The 17,272-nt window shown below is 36.7% G+C and overlaps 1 protein-coding gene across 3 annotated transcripts in view; it reads left to right on the top strand.

The window, feature by feature from the left end:
• The window catches only part of mkln1 (muskelin 1, intracellular mediator containing kelch motifs), a 152,892-nt gene that overhangs the window by 26,715 nt on the left and 108,905 nt on the right, over nucleotides 1-17,272 (top strand). For 2 of the 3 annotated variants that reach the window (XM_073066768.1, XM_073066770.1), the window contains exons 2-5: nucleotides 2,045-2,114; nucleotides 4,917-5,059; nucleotides 9,866-9,954; nucleotides 14,602-14,711. In XM_073066768.1, coding sequence (XP_072922869.1) covers nucleotides 2,045-2,114; nucleotides 4,917-5,059; nucleotides 9,866-9,954; nucleotides 14,602-14,711 — 412 coding nt within the window. Of the gene's footprint in view, nucleotides 1-2,044; nucleotides 2,115-4,916; nucleotides 5,060-9,865; nucleotides 9,955-14,601; nucleotides 14,712-17,272 lie in introns of those variants that run through there. The other variant, XM_073066771.1, reaches the window with a different exon arrangement.

Here is a 17,272-nt window from a genome sequence, read left to right on the forward strand (position 1 = left end):
TTTCTGGCACACTCTAGCCAAGACTTCATGTGAGTTTTTTTCAACAGTGTCTTTCTCTTTCTCTTTGCTGCTCTCCCATAAAGCTGTGATTGGTGAAGCACCTGGGCAACAGTTGTATGCACACTCTCTCCCATCTCAGCCACTGAAGCTTGTAACTCCTCCAGAGTTGCCATAGATCTCTTGCCTCCCTCACTAGTCCCCTTTTTGCTCAGTCACTCAGTTTTTGACGACAGCCTGCTCATGGCAGATTTACAGCCGTGCCATATTCTTTCCATTTCTTGATGATAGACATAATTGTACTCTAAGCAATATTCAGTAACTTGGAAATTTTCTTGTATCCATTTCCTGACTTGAGCTTTTCAATAACCTTTTGTAGAGTTGCTTGGAGTGTTATTTTGTCGTCTTGTGCATTTTTTGCCAGGATACTGACTCACCAGCAGTTGTGCCTTCCAGATACAGGTGTACTTTTACTATAATCAATTGAAACACCTTGTCTGCACATAGGTGATCTTTGTTTAATGAATTATGTGACTTCTAGAACCAGTTGGCTACATCAGTGATGATTTGGTGTGTCATATTAAAGGGTCGAATACTTATGCAATCAATTATTTTGTGTTTTATATTTTGAATTGATTTACATCGCTTTGTAGAGATGTTTTCAGTTTGACACAAAAGAGTGTTTTTCTGTTGATCAGTGTAAAAAAAAAGCTAGATTAAATCCACTGTGATTCAATTTTGTAAAACAATAAAGCATGAAAACTTCCAAGGGGGTGAATACTTTTTAGGCACTGTATCTGAAGAAACTTTAATATTATTAGCTAGGTACTTTTGTATTCCATCTTTACCTTAATGACTTTTTTAGTTGCCTTCTGTTGGTTTTTGAAATCTTACCAATCTAACTTCCTACTATAATATCTCATATGAGGATAGCATAGGGAAGAAAAGTATGGACAGTTTCCTTTATTTTTTTTTGTTTAATGAATTTTGCCTAATTTTTGGCCATCTTGTACAACAGTAATCTTGTGAATTCATTTCTAGCTTAATTCAAAGAGCATGCATTAGTAATGTTTCTGTGATATCTGCCATGGCATTAGAATCAGCGAGTTGCTATAACATTGTATTTTGCAAACTGATTTCTGAATTTACTTTGCAGTATTTGTTTCTTATTCAGTAACATGTTGAGTGCTCTAGCTTCACACAGAAAATGCTGGAGGAGCTCAGCAAGTCAGGCAGCTTCTTTGGAAAATGATAAACAGTTGACAATGGGGGTGGAACTGGACTCTCTGACGGTGGTGTCTGAAAAGGGGATGCTGTCCAAATTGCATGCCATCTTGGGCAATGACTCCCATCCACTCCATAATGTACTGGTTAGGCACAGGAGTACATTCAGCCAGAGACTCATTCCACTGAGATGCAACGCTGAGCATCATAGGAAGTCATTCCTACCTGTGGCCATCAAACTTTACAACTCCTCCCTCGGAGTGTCAGATACCCTGAGCCAATAGGCTGGTCCTGGACTTATTTCCACTTGGCATGATTAACTTATTATTATTTAATTATTTATGGTTTTATATTGCTGTATTACTTCACTATTCTTAGTTGGTGCGGCTGTAACGAAACCCAGTTTCCCTTGGGATCAATAAAGTATGTCTGTCTGTCTGAGACTCTTCTTGGGTCTTGGTTTGAAACATCAACTATTTATTCTTTTGCATAGATGCTGCCTGACTTGCTGAGTTCCTCCAGCGTTTTCTGTCCATTGCTTGGGATTCCCAGCATCTGCAGACTTACTTGTGCTTGTTCCAACTTGGCCAGTGGGGTCTTGTGTGCAGAGGAGAGGTGTTTCAAAAGCCCTCCCTCCCCACATGACGTTCTCATAAGATTCCAGTTCAGGTTAAACAGTGTAGATTTTGTTAGAAATGATTCAAGCAGTGAACTGATAGAGATGTTTATTTTTTGTAATCAGGCAAGATTGCACAGCCGCATGTAATGCTGATTGTGGAAAAGGAGTTGCGGATGAGCTAATATGTTATTTTCTTTTTTTTAGGAATATTTTGGTGGATAAGCCTAATGATCAATCTTCAAGATGGTCATCTGAAAGCAACTACCCACCCCAGGTGAAATAATCCATACCACTTCTCTTGGGTTTGCCTTGCTGCATCAGTCCTTTCATGCATTGATAATTGACAGACTTCATTAATATATAGTGTGTCTTGAGATGAGGGGCAAATTACTTTGTGATTCAGCTCAGTTGAGTTAGTGCAGTTAGAACTTGATTTCAGGGTTTTAACGTGCCCATTTATTGCTGTCTGAACTGAATCCCTTCCCGATTGCATCTTTGATTATTATATTTCTGAACCTCTTAACCTCGTCGAGCTAATTTGTGCAACACTTCTAGATATTATGATTACTTCATTAAAACCATCTTTAAACTTGAGAATACTCCTAGGAGAAAATTCTTTGACTATATAAATTGAAAGCCTGTGAAGAATGGGGCTTGACCCGTGGAGTTTTGGTCTTTGTAAATGCCGAGCAATCCCAATTTGAACACAGTGTTGCGGTTGACAAAAGCAAAATTTAGCATTGGAAGATGGGTTTAACAGTTTCAACCGAAAGATTTAACAAGTGAATTTCTGCAGGCAGTATAGTATTTGAAAATATTTCTGTGCTGATAAGTTATTTATATATCCATTTTGCAGGTATTTGGATAATAAATTGGTCTCCATGTTTTTAGAGACTATCTTATTGTAATTAGTTTTGACCATTTAACTGAGAAGTTATAGATTCACTCTTCCAAAAAACAGGTGGGACCTGAGGTCTGCTTGGAGGTGAGGTGGAAGGGGAAAGTAAGTGACGATTTTGTTTAGATAAATGGTGCTTCATTAGAATTTCCAGGGTGGCCCCAAAGATGCTGTATGTGATGAACTTTGATTGGAGAGATGGGTTTATCTATATTTCATTTAAGATATGACTGCAATCTCGACTGGTGCAATCTGAAGCCTCCCTTGACTTCTCTACTGTTATATTAGCTGCATTTTTTTTTCAATTAAGCATGGAAGAACAAGCTGTTTTCTTTGAGCCCTGTTTCTTTCTGTCCATCTCTAGCTTCTTAAACTGAATTAATGTTCACATCTGAGATTTTAATTTGTTCCTCAAGCTGATCTTCTGACTTGTATGTTCATTAGAACAAAGACCGTGTATGTTCATTTCCTTAAATTCTGCTTAATTATTCTGAACTATTTAAAGTATTCATTCAGAAACTTGATGCAATTATCGCAATTGATACTTTTCACAAATCAATTGCATTTGGAGGCACAGACTTTTATTTTGGAAAGGGGAAGTGCATTGCCAGTACAAATGGGAACATATGCAAGTATTAATTCGCTGCAAACAAAATAAGAGCAGTGAATAACATTTTGAGAAGAGTTGTGTTTTGCCAGCATGTCTGCTGTTAACTGAAGTTACTGACTTTTTGCCATTTGGTTGGAAGTTTATGAAAAACCTGTTGGTATATTAATGATATTCAATAGCCAAGTAAGTGTGAAATTGAAGAAATTATTTCATTCTTAATTTGAAATATTTACTTTATAATCTATAATGTAGAGTACCAAAAATAATAGTTTTTGAAGATGTTTTTGTTCGGTGTTCTGTGTGGAGTGCTTTCCCTCAGTTAACACTTCATGTCTGTTTCACCTTTTTATTAGAAAATGTGATTTGCAGTTTTAAAAAAAATCAGTATGGGTATGCTGTGGAGAAATGTTTCTGGTAACATGCATAGCATTGCTTGTTGACTGAACTTAGTTTGACATTTTGGGAGTTATGAATGGGCAGATTTTTCTTTTTGTCCTGTTTTATATAGTTTAATGTAAGTGTGCAAATGAGATAAAATGTGTGTACTGTTTACTTAATTTTGACAGTAAGGAAGAGCACTATAGGGTTCACTTTAAAATCCAACTTTTTTTGATGACAATTTAAACTAGGAATGTGTCCTTATTTCCATCCCATCTGCCTTCACCCCAACCCCCCCCCATACTGCAGTATGTTTAATGGAAAATAGTTCTTAAAAACACAACACTAGCAAACTGTCTGAGGCCTAATTCTTTTTTTTTAAAAAAAAGGGTCTATACTTGATGTCCTCATGAAATTGTCCATATAACTCTTGGGCTGTCTCAGTTTTACATCTATCACAATAACTATCAACATTAGGAAAGATTAGACAATCTCTCCTTCGTCAAATAATAACGATGTACAATTTTAAATTAAATCAATGAATGGCTAGCACAAGTCGAAGAAGAGTTAACCAACTTCAAGAACCACATCCAGTCCTCCGCTATTAAAGTCAAATTAAGTTCCTTTTCCCAATCTTGTTTAATCTTAAAGAAAGGGTGCTTATCCCATTGTAATAATAAATTATAGATTCTTCCAATGGCATGGTTGTGTTTATTACTGACTGGGCTCATTTAAATGAGCTCAGAATCATTATTTATAACTGCTTATAGACCCGCACAGAGTATAGCCGGCTTAATTGCCGTGGATTGCTGTGCACCTTCATTCTTAAAAGCTTAAATCTTGAACTTTGACAAGTGTGGCATTTGTTAATTTGAGTTCAGTCAACATCCATCAGATACTGAAGCTAATGCATTCCTTAAACATTCCATTAAGACATTCTTTGTGCTGTATCCAAGAAAACTTGGATTGCCACTAGTTTTGTTGTTTAGAATTACATTGTTTAAGAGAAATGGCATGTTAGTTCCTAAAATGACAATGATTATCCTGTTTTTTTTCTCTGATTGTAAAATTGACCTTTTCTCTGCACCACTGTTAACAAGTTAGGTTTGTCTCTACGATAATATTGCAATAGTGCTCTCAAAGAAAATTACTGCTCTCTTTTTGAATTACTTTTGATTCTTTTCCTCTAGTACTTGATTCTAAAACTTGAGAGACCAGCTATAGTCCAGAGTATTACCTTTGGAAAATATGAAAAGACTCATGTTTGTAACCTAAAGAAGTTCAAAGTCTATGGGGGAATGAGTGAAGAAAACATGACTGAACTATTGTCAAGGCAAGTAATATTTATCAGTGATTTGCAGTGGAGTGGCTGTTGCTGGCTTCCATCTTGATCTTTAATAAATCTCTAGTCATGAGGTTTTCCATTCTGCTTTATGGATTGGTTGTGATCTGAAGGTCCAGTTAAGATTTTGAGTGTCATGCTCTTGTATCATTATGATTTCTGCAAAGACCACAGCACTGTCACCCTGTTTCATTCTGCCAGTACCAACTTTTTGGTGTTCCTTTTAATTTGTATTTTCATGAGGGGAATTTCTGTATTGTGTTGAAACAGGTTGAAATAATTTATTGAACAACATCTTGCTATTTGAGATGTAATATTTAAATTGAGACTGAGTTACCCAAAGCTAATTGTCTATGCAATTTCAAAGTTTAAAGTAAATTTGCTATCAAAGTGCAAATACGCCACTATATACAACCCTGAGATTCGTTTTCTTGCTGGCATACTCAGTAAGTCTCTCGAATAATAACCATAACAGGATCAATGAAAGACCATCCAACTTGGGCATTTAACTAGAGTGCAGAAGATAACAAACTGTACAAATGCAAAAAGAAAGTAATAATAATAAATAAATAAGCAATAAATATCGCGAACTTGAGATGAAGAGTCCTTGAAAGTGAATCCATTGGTTGAGGAAATGTTTCATTGATTGGGCAATTGAAGTTTAGTGAAGTTATCCCCTTTGATTCAAGAGCCTGATGGTTGAGGAGTAGTAACTATTCCTAAATCTGGTGATGTGGGTTCTGAGGCTCTGGTACCACCACTTTGTTGGCAGCAGTAAGAAGAGAGCCTTACCTGGGTGCTGGGGAGTCGCTGATGATGGATGCTGCTTTCCTGTGACAGTGTTTCTTGTAGATGTGCTCAGTGTGGGGAGGGCATTACCCTTGATGGATTGGACTATATTGACTACGTTTTGTAGGATTTCTCGTTCAAGGCCATTGGTGTTTCCAAAATTCTACAATTTATACCTAATTGTGAATGAAGATTATAATGGACATCTTGTTTTTATGAACACGGTTTTTATATGCAAATAAAAGCTTTTTTACTTTTGTATTTTTCCAAGAAAGGAATTGGTCATGTTTTTATAGGATGGAGAGAAGTTTTCCTAAGTGTTAAGCTGTCTTGAATTGACTCAAATGTTTTTTGTTGCATCTTCCAATAAGTGAATGTTTGAAAGGAAAAATTGCGGAACAATGGTTTAAAAGGGCAACAGTGAACCAGTTGCTAGGCAATCCTTAATTTGCACGTTTGCCTACGACAACGGGAAATTAATGACGGGTCTGGGAGTGGAAATTTCTATATTGGTAAATACTGAATAGAAATTGAGGTATAGTGAGGAAGTTGAACATTCCTAAGGTTGCTCAGGGTGCAAAAGTTTAAACTTCTGAAGTGCTCAGGTATCTTGGCAAAATGTGTTTGGAATGGTATCCATAATTGTGTGTATTCCAAATGCATATGCAAAGCTAAGCAGGGTAGAGAAATTTGTAGACAACTTAAGAGGTTTAAAAAAATCTACTAAAAATTATAAGTCTATTTGAAATGAATCCAAATATACAGTACTTCATCCATCTCACTAACAATTCACAAGTGACAAATAATTTGGGTGTGGATGTGAAATCAAAGTTCAAAGTAAAATTTATTATCTGAGTAAGTACATGCCACCGCATACAACCCTGAGATTATTTTTCTCAGGGAACACTTTGTAAGTCTACAGAACAGTAACTATAAACAATAACTAACCAGAATCTGTAAGCAGGCTGTGCAAGTGCAGATAATCATTAAATAGCAATAAATCATGAGACAATATGAGAGTCCTTAAATGAGTGTGGTTATTCCCCTTTTGTTCAAGAGCCTGATGGTTGAAGGATAGTAACAGTTCTTGAACCTGGTGCTAGCGAGAGAAGAGCGTGGCCTGGGTGGTGAGGATCTTTGATAATGGATGCTGATTTTCTACGGCAACATTTCATGCGGATCTGCTCAATGGTTGGGAGGGTTTTACCTATGATGTGTTGGGCTGAATCCACTACCTTTGGTAGTATTTTCTGCTCAAAGGCATTGATATTCTGCTACTAGGCTGTAATGCAGCTAGTCAGCACACTTTCCACTTCACGTTTATTGAAGTTTGTCAAGGTTTTTGATGACATACTGAATCTCCACAGACTCCTGAGGAAGTAGAGGTGCTGTCGTGCTTTCTTTGCAATTATATTCATATGATGGGTTCTGGACAGGTCCTCCTGAGATAGTGACTCCTAGGAATTTAAAGTTACTGAACCTCTTCATCTCTGATCTTCTGATGATTGCATGGACCTATGTTTTCCCTCCCCTGAAGTTTACAGTCAGTTCCTTGAAGATGTTATGGTCTTATTGACATTGAGTGTGAGATTTTGTTATTACAGCACTGAGCCAAATTTTCAAGCGCCCTCCTGTATGCTGATTCATCACTCCCATAACAGTGGTGTCATCAGCAAACTTGTATATGGTATTGGAACTGTACTTACCACACAGTCATTGGTGTACAGTGAGCAGAGCAGTGATAGACAGTATTGGTGATACATCCAAAAGCTTCTGCCCACTGAGTGAGGAAACTAAATTAATCTGTTAACCTGAGGACTAATAGAAAAGAAATGTTGAGTAAAGCAAAACTGATATCAGAACAGAAAACCTGAATGTTATTGGTATGAGTAACTACAGGACAAAGGAGCAGTAAAGCTACAAGGAAACTTGAAACTCTAGCCATTTAATGGCAATTTTAAAGTGTAGCGCTGTGACATGGATGACTTTTGACTAGTGTTGGGTAAGAAAACCCTTGGCTCAGTTGCTTAACTTGTGAAAGAATAATTGGTGTTGAAGAGTAGGTAACAGAGTAGAATACATAAAAACTTAACTTAAAAATTCTACAGATGTGTCATGGGGAGCATTCTGACTAGTTGCATCACCGCCTGGTCTGGAGGTGCCTGTACACAGGATTGAAAAATGCTACAGAGGGTTGTAAAAACTCAGTCAACTTCATTATGAGCACAAGCTTCCCCACTATGGAGGACAATAAGACCATAACTTCTTCAAAGAAGACAGTATCCATCTTTAGGGGCCTTTGCCAATTGGGACATGCCTTCTTATTATCACAACGAGGAAGGAGGTACAGGAGCGTGAAGACAAACTCTGTTTTAGGAACAGCTTCTTTCCTCTGCCATCAGATTTCTAAATGGTCCATGAGCCCTCACTTTCTCTTTTCCATTTTTTTATCATTGCAATTTGTAGTAACTTTTCACATCTTGGATTGTACTGTTGCTACAAAACAACACATTTTGCAACATGTCAGTGATAATAAACCTGATTCTGAAATATTCCTTCCACAACTAAATCATCTTCTCATTAGGACAGTTGGCTTAATCAGATGAGTTGGACATCCCATGCTGAAGAGGATTTTTTTCAGCAGCATGTCTAAAATTTGGAGTTGTAGCTCCATTTTCCACTGGTTAGAACACTCGAGGGCCACGGTTGAATCCTGTACCTTGTGCATGACATGAATGATGACACCATATTTAGTTGTTGACCATTGATTTGTGCAGAAGAATGTGCTGCATTATGCCAATATAAGTAATAGTGTTTGTAGTAAAGATCTATGCCAATAAACTGATGTTTTCGGCAGGAGGACTAAAAGAAATTGCAAACACACCAAAATCAAACCAAAATATGCTAGATTAAAATAAGAAAAAACGACAAGTTATAGAAATAGAGAAAAGTCATTCATCCATTGGTAGTGAGAGGCTTGGGTTGCAATCTTGGCAATTTGTTGATAAGTGACAGAATTTTAAAACAGTTGAGAATAAAATTTTCTTCTGGCAGAAAAGGTGGAAACCTCATGACACAAATTTAAAATTGGCATAAATCCCAGAGGGAAAATAAAGGTCTCTTTCCCCCCTACATGGCAAAATGTGCCAGGGTACTGCCTAACAGCATGGTGCAAGCAAACATAATACTAACATTTTAAAAGTGAAATTGGGTATTTTTTTGAAAACAACCAATTTGCTGGCATCGGGTAAAGAAGAGGCAAATTGTTATGATTTATTTGGTCCTTTCAAAGAAGCACATGGCCATGTGCTTTTATGATAGCACTTGAACAGGGTGTAATTTAAGGGTTCAAGATACTAAGCAAAATGGAAGAGCATTTCTTGGATAGTTACAGTATTATAGTGGGTAGCGAAATGCTTTACAGTACAGGCGACTCGGGTTCAATTCCTGCCACTGACTTTAAGGAGTTTATACGTTTTCCCCGTAATCTTGTGTGCTTCCTCTGGGTGCTCCATTTTTCTCCCATAGTCCGACCTACTGGTAGGTAGGTTAATTGGTCATTGTAAGTTGTCCTGTGATTAGGCCAGAGTTAAACCAGGGTATTGCTGGGCAACGTGGCTCAAAGGGTGGGAAGGGCTGTATCTCAATTAAAAAAATAAAAACATTTGGTCTTTGAAAGGAGTTGGTTGGGGCTGTAAAAATAAAAATACCAAGGAACTGCAATGAGACTTGAACCTGAAATAACATTTTGCACATAGATGTGGGTCCTGATTGGGGGAAAGAATAACTACTTTTACCTGTAATGATTTTAATGAAATAGAAGGAACAAATATTTGGATTCTGGAGTTAGTGCTTTGGGTCAAGAACTTTGTTTGTTTCCCTGCCACCCATAATGGTATGAATATCAGGCGGAAAACTTTTTATTTTGATGACATTACATGCTGTGTTTTGTTTCAATTTCAATAAGAAGAGTCAATCCTTTCACATCTCAATCTGCTTCTAATTCAGTGGTTTAAAGAATGATTACAACAAGGAGACTTTCACATTGAAGCACAAAATTGATGATCAGATGTTCCCCTGTCGTTTCATTAAAATAGGTAAGGTCTCTCATTGATTTGTTTCAGTCATCCATGTGAGATGTTCAGTAGGACTGGTGCATAAGTGTTTTGGGAGGGCAAACAACCAAATAAGTGGTTGCAGACTTGCATTTGAAATAAATGGAGTGAAGAAGTTTGGGAAGTTTCAATTGAAGCTGCTGTCTGAACAGTTGGCAGTGAATCTGAACACATGGTTCTTAAGAAGCAGTTGGCAAGTCTATAAAGAATTTTGCTTGCATCATGAATATATTCATGAGCGATTATAGGTCTGAATCTGTTCATTGGATGTGAGGACAAACACCAAATCTACCAGTTAGTGGTACTAGCATAATTGTGAAGTAAGATCACCATTTTGTTAATTTGCTTCTAGCGTATATTTTACATGGGAAGTTTATTGTTATTCATTTTGCTGGCTTGAATATTTAATCATCAGAGATTCTGCTGATGCTTGGACATCTTGAATAACACACGCAATATGCTGGAATAAAACCGTCAACATTTCAGGCCAACATCCCTGATGAAGGGACTTGACCCGAAATGTTGACCGTTTATTTTCCTCCATAGATGCTGCTTAACTTGCTGAGTTCCTCCAGCATTTTGAATATTTAGTGCTTGATTTCAGATTTGAATTTATGTATTTTCTTTTTGTTGTATCTTGAATTCTGGGTTTGTTTGAAAATTTGGCTTTGAAGTGCTTTTGTGATTTGAATTATTGCATAAGCTTTTAGATAGAGCATACCCAATAGTGAATTGGGACTGGTCAATTTCAATGTATTTTCTGTTTAAACCAGTGCACAAATCTGAACTAAAAGTAATCAGGGAGAGAGATAGCAGGTAACAATTGAATCCTTTTCCAAAGATGTACCAGAAAGCATATACAACTGAAAATTAGATAATTGGCACAGATCCCAAAAAGAAATTTGTGTTATATTTAATAAATTATTTGCAGAAAGAACAAAAATGATAAATGGGATAGTTTCATAGCCGTTGTATATTTCATTTCCTGAAAGAACTTTGATCATGTATCATCTATCTTGGACCGAAAATTTGTAGTGTTGAATTTTTAAGTAGGTGATAGAGTGGTATAATTAATATTGAGAAAATTCAGGAAATTGCAGATTAGGGGTGACGTGTGAATATAGTCAGGTGTGATGTGGCAAAATTTGGTAAGAAGAGGAGGCTGTACGCTTTTTAGAAAATGAATAGGGTACAGCAACAAGGGCCCAGGTGTACCAATTGCTGGATGCTGGAAATCTACAACACTAGCAAAGAAACCAATTTTAAAACTGAAGCAAGCAATGCATTAGGATTGATTACAGAGTGAAGTGGAAAAGGAACAAAACTATTTTAAACCAAGTAGAACCTTGACGGAAGCTTTAGTTCTAGTGAGCATATTATATGAAGGATAAAAGCATTGGAAAAAACTGCCAGAGGAACACTTACCCAACTGCTACCTGATTTAAGTGTTAAGGAAGTGCAAGTGACAATGTTTGTGGTAATAAAGGCATAATCTTGATTCATTGAATAATTAGCTAAAAGACAATAGGGACAGGAGGGCAGTGATGCACACTGTGCAATCCATGGGTCACAGTCAGCGTTTTAGGCTATAGTAGGTGATATTTATAGGAAAAAATGTCATGGGTAGAGTTTAAGGGAATCCCTGATTTAAGCTTTCACTTTTCAACATCCATCATTCAATAAGTTAATTAACATTTTAAGCCAGAATAATAAGGCACACAGTTGTCCATCAAAATCCAGAACTTGATTATTCACCATTACTGCTGTGCTTGTCTTGGTCCTGACTACATGTAGTATTATTGACAGTTGAGGCAAAACTAATGCAATTTCACTTCACAATTTTAATTTTGTTCTCTCTGTTAAACTAGCTGATGGATCACTGCATTAGATTTGTGTTTCTAGTCATTTATCGACACAAAGGACTTTTTCATTATGCAGATTTTTAAGTCAAAATTGGCATGAAGGACATGTGAAGGTTGATGTTTGGAAATTGTGCAAATAAAAGTTAACGTCAGCAATAAGTTGGCAATATAGGCTTAGGGAAATGAAGGGATTACAAAAAGAAACTTCAGTTTCTTGATTTATTTTCATTATGCTGTTTAAAGTGCATGTAGCAAGTTCCACATTGAATGTTTTTTAAAATTACTTCAGTACCTCTTAACACCCCCTCTCCCATCTTTTTAACATGAGTTTATTTGTGAGAGTGGAACTTTCCATTTGGTGATTTTACTTGTTTCATTGTTCTGAGATATGTTGTGCATCATTTTGAGTGTTATATTCCTTCCGCAGTCCACTTCAAAAAAGAATGAGGCTCATTGCTTATGTTACTGGAGTAGAGCTTCACTTTTAGTGAGAACTTCATGCCTTTGTTTTGGGAGGTCTCATCCTTGCACCTTAGTTTTATTTCCTTTTAAACAATGGTAAAGTTTCAGTTTTGATGGCCTAGAGTTGATTTTTTAAAATTGGGTAACACGGAAAGGCTGTACTGAAAGCACCAAGTATTAGAGCTTCTGTATAGAAATATAAAGGGGGCCAGCAGATTTCTATTTTAGAAATGCTTATTGGAATCCATTGTGTTTGTTTAAACATCCTTGAAGCTCACATCGTATCTGGCAAATGTAATTATATGGCAACCCATGGTATATTAATATGTAATATTCATTCTTGTAAAGTTATCAGTGTGCTTCCACTGCTATGATTCACACTGAATACTGTGATACCTTAATATTTTAACTGGTTAAGATTTCATTTGGCTTTTGCAAATTGTTACATAAGTATTTTTCATGGCATGAAGAATTGGCTGTACTGAAATATTTAAAGATTTATCAGTTGGTTATCGAGTATAAAATTTGGGATGCCAGGTTGCCGTAGTGTACAACTCTGATTAAGCTACATTTGGGTGTTATGCTCAGGGTGGTGGTAAATATTGTTAGCTTGGGTTGAGGTGTTTGATGTTGCACTGGTCACTGAGCTTGGCAGTTAGCTAGATGTTCCATCACCAGTCAAGGTGTCATCCTCAGTGCGACATTGTTGGTGTTTCTCTCTGGGAGTGCTCGCTCCTGTTCGCTTGCCTTGGTCCAGATTGGCTTCCCCTTCAGTTGATCTTTGAATTCTATTGGCTCATGTTTCTTTGGTTCTTAGGGGTTCGTAGGTGGTGTCTATTTTGATAGTTTTGTTTACAGGGTTATCAGAAGAGAACCACGTTTCTAAAAAAAAAGTTGTCGTGCCTGCTTTGTGTTTGCCTGCGCCAGAACCTGCACAGTGTCCCAGTTAAAGTGGTGTCCTCAGTCTTCATGTTCCAAGATTAGTGACAGTCTCTGTACAGCCATTTTGTGTTCCTGTAAACCAGTTGGGAGTTTATGTCCTGCCTGGTTGACGCAGTTCTGGGTGCTATATTGTGTGCTGTTCTGGGCGCTGCATTACAGGGGAAGGTGGTGTAAGTTCTGGAGAATATACAGAAGCCGATAACCTGGATTGGGGTGTATAAGGAGAAAATAGACAAACATGGATTGTTTTTCCTGAAATGTCAGAGGCTAAGGGTGACCTGAGAGAAATGTATAAATTATGAGAGGTAGAAATAGGTTAAGTGGAAGGTATTTTTCCCAGTGTGGAAATGTCAAATAAGGTGGAGGAGGGAAATTTAAAGGTTATGTTTTTTGTTTACACAGTGGTAGGTACCTGGAAAATGCTGTATGAGAAGGTGGTAAAAGGAAATACAATAGCATTTAAGAGGCATTTAGATGGATGAATGAATTGGCAGGGAATGGAAGGATGTAGAGCATAAACGGGCAGGGATTGGAGAGATGTAGACCATGTGTAGGCAAATGGGAAATGGTATGATGGCCAGCACTGAAAAATGGGCAGAAGAACTAAGTAGTTCCTTTACTGTACTGTTCGATAATCAGTGTAGTTCAGACATCATTTCGACTTTCAAGTAAACCCTCCAATAGGTTATCTATTTTATACATAGTATTGGTCTGTTATTAGTGAACATAGCATCATCTAATCATGAAGTGGTTTCAATTAATTGTTTGTTTTAGTTAAGTCCGGAATGTGCTGTGAGCTGCATAAAAACACTGAATAAAAGTTGTTTCAGCCTTGTCTTCAAACAGAATTAGAACCACCTCCAAGCTGAATGATTTTGAAGTCCATTAATTATCTCTTGTACAGTGCTTCTTTCTAGTCTGATAGAGGGAATGTATTCATGTGCATCATCTGCTAAGAAGAAACATATTTTGAAATAGCTTTGTAGCATTGCTCAATTTTTTTTTATCTTATAAAAGTGACTTTATAATGGGATTATAGAGTTCAGTTTGAACAGATGAAAGTGAAGTGAATACTCATTAATGGATGTACAGTTGACAAAAAACTGCACAAATTCTATTTGTTAGGCTTTAATACAGGTAACTTCATGTTTAATATTTTTTCTGAGCATTGATTGGTTTATTTTCCCTCTGCATTCTCTGTCAAATCTTTTCTTTAAAATGTCATGATAATTTAAATCTATTTTTGGTTATAGTTATTGAATAAGTAAATAAGTGATGTAGAAAAATATATTAATTTTGTATAAAACTACAGAATATCAAATATGGGCATGAAACTATTTTCTTTCCATCCTTTTCTTTTCAGTTCCATTAATGTCCTGGGGTCCTAGCTTTAACTTCAGCATCTGGTATGTTGAAATACATGGAATAGATGAACCAGATATTGTACAACCCTGCCTTAACTGGTACAGCAAGGTAGGAGTAATATATCATCTTCTATGTAAAACACTTCCTCTCTGTCAGAATTTAAATACAGAACTTAAATACTACTTTATGCTTTGGATATGTTGTTTTAATTATTACAATTAATTCGTTGATTAGCAAAAATAAATCTTCACTCCAAAAGAGTGATGTGCTGAAAGAGAGGAATTTGTTCTAAAGCCCATGTTTAAAAAAAAAAATTGCATGGCAGGTTGATACAGGTTTTAATTTGGCCTTTATCAAACTGAAGTAAATTTTAATTCCATTCCTGTGTTTCTGAAATCTGGGCTGAAGCAGCAAACAAATGTCACTGATTTTTGTTTTAACTTGTCTAACTGTTCTTTAATAACACTTCTATCTTTTCTACTGTTGACAAATGAAGCTTTTGCGTCATTTAAGTGAAGACCTTCAAAAATGCAATTATTTTCAAGACCCCATCCCCTCCTTTGCACCCCACCCCCAGCAACTGATAAATCGAACCATTGGAAAATTACCTCATAATTGTGCATTTTTTGGGAAATTGGCCATAACTAAATCTTGCTCAATTCAGAATGCTTAGAATGCTCTAACTAAAATACTTCCTGATTTGCAAAACAGGACTGTTGAGCCTTAAAAGTGAATGGAATGAAATGAAATTGAAATGATTCTATGTGTAGCTACTTTGAAAATCTAATTTTATCCACTGTTGCTTCTATTGAAGTGTGTAGAAGCCTGTAAAAGCCCATTAGTTATCAACTTGTAATCTAGATTGAATCCACTTGGGATGGATTCTAGTGAATGCTAAGAAATGCTTTGATGAAAAGTGACTGAATTTCTTCTTGATATTTGTTTGAAGTTTACACTTGAAGTATAGGTTGAGCATGATGTACGTGTTCTTTCCTGGTTTTCCTCAGTTGGCTTTAAGTAGGTTTTTCATTGTATGTGCATACTGTCTCCTTGTCAGTTTTTAATGATCATGGTTCCTTGCGTAAACTACCAGCAATTCCTGGTGAGTGGGTTAAAATTGGTAAAAATGTTTAAAGCACACCCATTCTCAACTAAAGGCAACAAAAAAATGCAGTTTCTGAAATGCTGAAGCAAAAAACAATAAACACTAGTCAGCTGGTCAGTGAGTTTCTACAGCAAGAAACACGAATCAACATTTTGGGTCTGGGCTTTGATTAAAATCTTAAAGCAATTTTTCCATCAGTTCATTAAACTTCGGAATCTGTACAAAGCAAACTGAGTTTGGCTTCAAGGAGTTTGTTCTTGAAGGAACAATATTCACTTCTTTCAGAGAATCAGTAATTATTTTCCCAGTAGCGCCTTCTAAACTGGCCACAGATTTCATGATAAGTGTCAGTGATAATAAAACTGATTCTAAATATTTACTACCAAGCAGGCATTATACAGCATTCAGCAAGGGTGAATAAGTGGTACGTTGTGTTTGTGTCACAACCATGTGAGGGAATTGTAGTCTTAACTACCACTCAAATCTATCTTTGACAGTCATTACCATAATTCTGTCCTTCGCATCAAATATCCTCAGGGTTATTACTAACAAGAAATGTAAATACTGTGGCTAGCAGAGAAGATCAGAGGCTGAGTAACCTGGATTTCACTCTTTATTTAAAAAAACGCACTGAAGTTATTCATCCAGGCTACTTTGACAGAATTTTCCAAACCAGAGGCACTATCACCAAGAAGGACAAGGTTACGTAGTTGAAGTGAGAAACTGCCACCACCTATAGGTACCCCCACCAAATTGCACATGAGAATTTGTGTTTAAATCCTGCAATTCACTGTCTAGTTACACAGAGGGTACCTGGTTATCAATATTTAGAATTTAATGTAATGAGTCCATTCAGCCCTTCAGGTTAATTTTGCAAATCCATCAGTCCCACTTCTTTATTTTAATGTATTCCTGCCTGCAAATTGTTGTTTTCTTGACATGCTTATCAGTACTCTTGATTTCATTTTGCCACTATTCTACATTTATAGTAGCCAATTAACCTAATCAACGCTGTTTTTGAAACATGCAAGGAAACCTGAGCACCTGGAGTAAGGTTGCCATGGTGAGAGTGTGCAAACTCCATGAGGTCAGGGTTGAATCTGGGTCCCTGGAGCTGTGAGGGAATAGCATGAACTCTTGCATCACCAGTTCCTCTTAATTTAGGAGAGGCTGTAATGAAGAGTGCCTCAGAAGTTTATTCATTAGGATGATCTTGAAGTTTCATCAGATTGACATCATTGATGGGTAAATTATTGGAGAAGATTTTTGGAGACAATGTTTATGAGCATTTGGAGAAGCAAGGTCTGATTCGTAATAGCGTGGCTTTGTGAGAGAATAGGTCACGCCTTATGAGCCTTACTAAATTTTTTGAGAAACTTACAAAACAAATTGAAGGTAGACCATTGGATGTGGTGTATGTAGATTTTAGTAAGGCATTTCACAAGGTTCCCATGGTATTCTTATTCAGAAATTCAGAAGGCATGGTATCCAGGGAAACTTGACTGTGTGGATTTGGAATTGGTTTGCCCACAAAAGACAGTGCATGGTAGCAAGATAAGGAAGT

This window comes from Hemitrygon akajei, chromosome 14 (genome assembly GCF_048418815.1).
Source record: "Hemitrygon akajei chromosome 14, sHemAka1.3, whole genome shotgun sequence".
Taxonomy (NCBI): Eukaryota; Metazoa; Chordata; class Chondrichthyes; order Myliobatiformes; family Dasyatidae; genus Hemitrygon; species Hemitrygon akajei.